The following is a 6000-nucleotide window of genomic DNA, read 5'->3' as shown; positions in this document are numbered from 1 at the left end:
TGATATAAAGTCAGAATTGCAAGATATAAAGTCAGAATTGCGAGATATTAAGTCAGAATTGCGTGATATAAAGTCAGAATTGCGAGTTATAAAGTCAGAATTGCGAGATATAAAGTCAGAATTGCGAGATATAAAGTCAGAATTGCGAGATATAAAGTCAGAATTGTGAGATATAAAGTCAGAATTGTGTGATATAAAGTCAGAATTGCGAGATATAAAGTCAGAATTTTGAGATATAAAGTCAGAATTGTGTGATATAAAGTCAGAATTGCGTGATATAAAGTCAGAATTGTGAGATATAAAGTCAGAATTGTGAGATATAAAGTCAGAATTGTGTGATATAAAGTCAGAATTGCGAGATATAAAGTCAGAATTGTGAGATATAAAGTCAGAATTGTGTGATATAAAGTCAGAATTGCGTGATATAAAGTCAGAATTGTGAGATATAAAGTCAGAATTGTGTGATATAAAGTCAGAATTGCGAGATATAAAGTCAGAATTTTGAGATATAAAGTCAAAATTGAGAGATATTAAGTCAGAATTGCGAGATATAAACTTGCAATTATGAGAAATAAACTAGAAATACTGAATTTTTTCACAATTGTGAGATAAAAAGTCGCAATTATCTTTTAAAATGTTTTATTCTGTGGCGGAAACAATTTCGATAAAACACAACTATTGAAATCGCTAAATAAAGCAGCGCTTCCCTCGCATGAGTTCACGAGAACAAAATCGTCACTTCCAGGGAAACTGCCGCAACATATCAGTAATAAAAGAATAAAAAGTCTCGGTAAATGTGTTTCCATCATAGTTTATGCGCATGTTTTCTTATCAAAGAATCTGAGCGTAACGTTTTCTTGTAGCACTTTACAATAAAGTCTCATTTATTAACATTAGTTGATGCTAACCTGAACTCACACTGAATAAACTGCTTTTACAGTATCAATTATACTTTGTTAATGTTTACAGTGCATTAACTAATATTAACAGAAGCAACTCTCGATCTTACAAATGTGTCAGTATATGATATTTATATGATAAATACTGTAGAATGATCGGTTATTGTTATTCATCTTAACAATGTTAAATGAAACACTTTACAATTAGTTAACATGAACTAAGAATGAATACTTCTACAGCATTTATTAATCTTAGTTAATATTAATTTCAACATTTATTAATACGTTATTAAAATCAAAGGTTGTATTTGTTAACATTAGTTAATGCACTGTGAACTAGCATGAACAAACAATGAACAGCTGGATTTTTATCAACTAACATTAACAAAGATTAATAAACACTGTAACAAATGTATTGCTCATTGTTAGGTACTGTTAGTTAATACATACAACTAATGTTACCAATGAAATCTTGTTGTAAAGTTTTTTTTCAATGCACATTTTAATGGCATTTCCATCCATCCCAAAATTTGCATTAGAACATGTGGATGGAAACATAACGAGTGTTCTTTAACTAACTTGCTCAGCAAGATTTGTCTTCAAACTTGTAGTCGTAACAGTGAGTCATCACATTTTCTTTCTTTAAAACTGTTTTAAACTCAGTTACAGAAAAGCGTAGACTGGTCTAATTTGACTGCATTGAAGCGGGAGTTTGCGCTGGCGTACTTGCGTAGAGTTTGTTTGTGGCTCGATGCGCCTGAACACGAGCACCTGTACGTGAAGGAGGTAGAGCGCTGTCTAAAGAGTCTGAACCCGAGACTCAACAGAGGAAACACAACAGCAGTCTCGCTTGTTCTTCAGTCGCTCGGTTCACCGGCGGATCCGTGCGGAGACGGAGTCCTTCAGTGTTTCACAGAAAGCAGACCGGACCCACTTCCAAGTGCCGCTGGTCTCCTGGACTCGAGGGAACGAGACCTTGGACGTCCACGATGGGAAGATGATGAGTGTCCTGCGTTTGGAACAGGAATCGGGACTGATGCCAGCTGCCGTCGCGGATCTGTCGGGAGAAACGGGAAAACGTCACGATCATCAGATTTTCCAAGGAAAAATAAATCACTCAAGAAAAAACCAACAAGAAACACACAGATAAGCTGCATCAGTGTGTATTAAAAGTTGGTAACGCTTCACGATAGCGATGAAAAGGGTAGCAGTTTGATGATAGAAATTAGTTTTATCAGCTCTGCCTTTAATTATTACATTGTTTAAATTAATACATTTTTAGCTAACTGTGATTTCGTATGTACATTTCAACCGGATAGGAGTGACTGCGTTTACGGTTGGGTATCGTTTTAATTTTAACGATTCCGATTCCTAATTTCGATTCTGCTTATCGATTCCTAATTTCGATTCCAATAAGGTAAACAAAAACAATCTTAGATATCATTCACATTTAGGGTTCTATTTTAACGATCTGAAACGCAAGTATCAAACGCGAAACGCAAGTAACTTTGTGGGCGGGTCTCGGCACAAATCTAAAATGTGTTGGTCTGAAGCAGCTTCATTACTCATAGGTGTGGTTTGGGCGTAACGTGAAATAAACCAATCAGAGCGACATCTCACATTCCCTTTAAGAGCAGGCGTGCTTGTTCCATGGCGGATTGCTATTATAACGGCGGATTTGCCAGACGCACGCCAGGAGCGGTTCACAGCCGAGGAGACCGACGTTCTCTTCAGGGCCGTAAAACACAGAGAAGTGACATTGGGGATGGAGAAACACACACAAATTAGCTTCGGTTAAACAGGCGTATCATAATTTGTATAAATGTGTAAGCTAGATTTATGCCTATTTTTCACATCTTCATGGACACCACAATGATTTCCCTCATGTGTTAATATTTTTCCTTGTAATAATGTATGATTTGCAAAAATGAAAACTGCTGCGTCTGTGTGTAGATGAGAGAAGCAAAGTGTGTGTGCGTTGTGCACACGCTACATTATGGCCAAGCATGCGCCCTTAAAATAGCATCTGAATAACGCGCCACTGACTTTAGACGAGGTTTTTTCCTGGTCAGTGGAATTGTTTTCTGAAACTGCAAAATAGCACCAGGGAACGTTTGCGCCGGAACACGCCTCCTCTTTTCGCTGAACCGCCCCCGGGAGCGCAAGTTCATTCCCTAATTTACCGACGTGCGTCTGTGGAGGGAAAAGTCCGCTGTGCGTCGGGTGCAGAATAGGAATGAAACATGCGTCGTGTACAAAGTCAATTGCGCTGGGTGCGAGAGAGGGCCCTGTGTGTTAGTGCATGTAATTGTAGCTGAATATCATGAACAGAAATCAACAGGCTAAAGAACACTTACACAAGGTTTAAAAATACAAAAATACCCTAGCCTAACTAATATAAACAAGCATTATTAAAGACGAGTAAACACTCGTAAACAAGTAAATTAGCAGTCGCAACAAATAGACACAACTGAACACAGATACGATTGAAATAAACAGTGTTTTAGGATTTTCAGGTGTTCAAGTACAGAAACTAAAATAACTGCACTTTATCAATAAAACATACATTACAAATATAGTTACAAAAGTTATTCAGTGAAGAACAAGTGAACTTTCTCTTTGTCTTCTGTAGTTTTATTACATGAACACAGAAAACAGAGTCTCTCGCTTGAATGCTTTAAAGTTATATTGAAATACACACAAAGGAATCGATAAGAGGAATCGAAATTTTAATTATATAACAAGTATCTGATTCCAGAATTGAAAAACTCGCATTAAATACAGCTTGGCATCAGGGCCGGCGATTGCTATAGGCGAACTAGGCGGTTGCCTAGGGCGACAAATGTGTTGGGGGCGCGGACGCACTCTAGTGTCGCCCTATCTACTTCCCATATTAATCATAAAATTAGAACGAAACGCGAAATAAAACATGTTTATTAAACATGATCAAAGGGCAAAGGGCGCCCCCTCAACCACACGTTTAATTACTTGTCAACCTGATTATTAGATTGAATTTATGATTTTTGTCGACCATTTCTGGATTGGCGGGGGGCGGGAGGGTTGCGTTACGTTACGTTAGGGAAGTGCTCAGCTGCTGGCGCGTTGATCGAAAATGAAGCGGTCTCTGGTGCACAGGGACGAAAACGGAGAAAGGAAGAAGATAAAAAATAAAGCTCAGTATAGAGTAAGTCTTCTCATCTTAGCTATTAAGGTGTCCAATGAAATAAATTTACTTAGTTCACCTAATATTGGACGTTTCATTGCTGTCACTAAGCTATAGTTTGCTAGCTATAGTTACTTTGAAGGTGAATAGAAATGGCAGAAACAACTGTTAATATTTTATTATTTGAGATAGAACTAAAAGAACTTAAATATTTAAATTTTGTAGTGGTACATACATTATCCATAATAGCACATTTGTTTGTAGAAGGTATAGTTAAACCAGTTTAATGGTCATAATTTGCTTAAATTAATCCAATTTGGTAAATATCCTTGATCATTCTTTGTAGATTTTGTGTATAAACAATTTACGGTTGATTATTCAAGTCATAATTTGCTTGTTGAAGTGTTGGAGTGACTATTAGAGCATTTTTGTTTGTTCATCAATGAACATTCTTTGTAGCATTTTTGTATGTGCAATTTATTAGAGTGTATCATTTAAGTAATATTTTGCTTGTTGAAGTGTTGGAGTGACTACAGGTGAAACTCGAAAAATTAGAATATCGTGCAAAAGTTCATTTATTTCAATTATTCAACTTATAAGGTGAAACTAATATATTATATAGACTCATTACATGCAAAGTGAGATATTTCAAGACTTTGTTATGGCTTACAGCTTATGACATATCAATTCATATCAATTCTAATTTTCTGTGATTTTGAATTTGGGGTTTTCATAAGCTGTAAGCCATAATCATCAAAATTATAACAAATAAAGGCTTGACACTTATCAATTTTCTTATTTTCTTATAAAGAGCGGAAAGAGCGGGAAGAGCGGGGGAAGAGCGGGGGGAGGGGGGGGGGGGCACAAAAACTCAATCTTGCCTAGGGCAACCAAAGGGCTAGAGCCGGCCCTGCTTGGCATTAGCGAGGTTAACAACAGCCTCACGCCGGGAAGTTTCGTTTTGTGTGAATGTGATGGAAGGCAGAGTGCTGAGAGAAATGATATTAAAGAATATATGAATAGATTAATTCTATCACGTCACGTGTAGACTAAACCCGGTCCTGATTCACATTAGAGTGGGTGTTTAATCCAGATTCACATCACCTCACAGTTGTCCAGAAGCACTTGAGGACTCAGAGGCGAGTTCTCCTCGAACTCCTGACCGTTCCAGCCTCGGAAACGCAAAGCCCTCGGCGCGTGGACGTCAGGATACGCCGGGTCGTTGAAGCAGTGGAGAGAAACGCTCTGAGTGACTGTCACACTCAACAAGTGTAAGAACTTCATCTGGACTTTCCCCACATCAAACACGGCCTGTGAAGACAAACAGGGTCACGTCGGAAACACACACCAGCGTCTCAGTGTTTATGTAATCAGCATTCTGCGTTCTGGCAACTGTGTGTTTACGGTTTCAGCTGACAAATGATCCGGCTTACAGGAAAACCAGCTTTAAATTAAAATCAGATTGTCCTTTCCGAGGAAATACGAGATTGAGTTGCATCAAACGCTTCTCAGTGTTTAGATAATGAGGAAACTTTGCTTGATTTTGTCCGTAAGTGTATGAAGAGAGAGAAATAAAACACTTGCGCACAGTCATGTTCAGATTCAGATGCGGAAACATTCTTTTCGAGCTTTTACAGTAAAACCTCAGTGAGTTTAATCAGAGATTCATGGAAATAATGTCATTAAATGACCCGCATTAAAGTGTGAGTTCAAAATAAATGTATTTTAACCCTCTGGTTGCCTTAAAAATTTTACGTTTTGGGTTTTTTTTCCCGGATTTTTTATTTCATCTTAATGGTAAGAAACTTGGTATATGAACACACACAAAATAAAATCATGGACGTGATTCAAAAAGATGAAATGGTCCTGAAATAAATAGTCACACTTGTGTTTCTCGCGGGTAAAAATGAGCGCACTGGAAATGAATGAGACGAATTT

At 37.6% G+C, this 6000-nt stretch overlaps 1 protein-coding gene across 1 annotated transcript in view; it reads right to left on the bottom strand.

Annotated features, from left to right (window-relative positions):
* Nucleotides 1-211: 211 nt before the first annotated feature.
* col24a1 (collagen type XXIV alpha 1 chain) overlaps nt 212-6000 on the bottom strand; it is a 111615-nt gene continuing 105826 nt past the window's right edge. Inside the window, exons 59-60 of the mRNA XM_084428463.1 lie at nt 5167-5373; nt 212-1956 (exon numbers count right to left, since the gene is read on the bottom strand). Coding sequence (XP_084284589.1) covers nt 1810-1956; nt 5167-5373 — 354 coding nt within the window. The 3' untranslated portion in view covers nt 212-1809. The remainder of the gene's footprint in view (nt 1957-5166; nt 5374-6000) is intronic.

Source organism: Rutilus rutilus, assembly GCF_951802725.1.
Source record: "Rutilus rutilus genome assembly, chromosome: 13".
Classification (NCBI taxonomy): domain Eukaryota; kingdom Metazoa; phylum Chordata; class Actinopteri; order Cypriniformes; family Leuciscidae; genus Rutilus; species Rutilus rutilus.
Note: the sequence above shows the minus strand (reverse complement) of the source record. Positions and strands in the feature narration are given on the sequence as shown.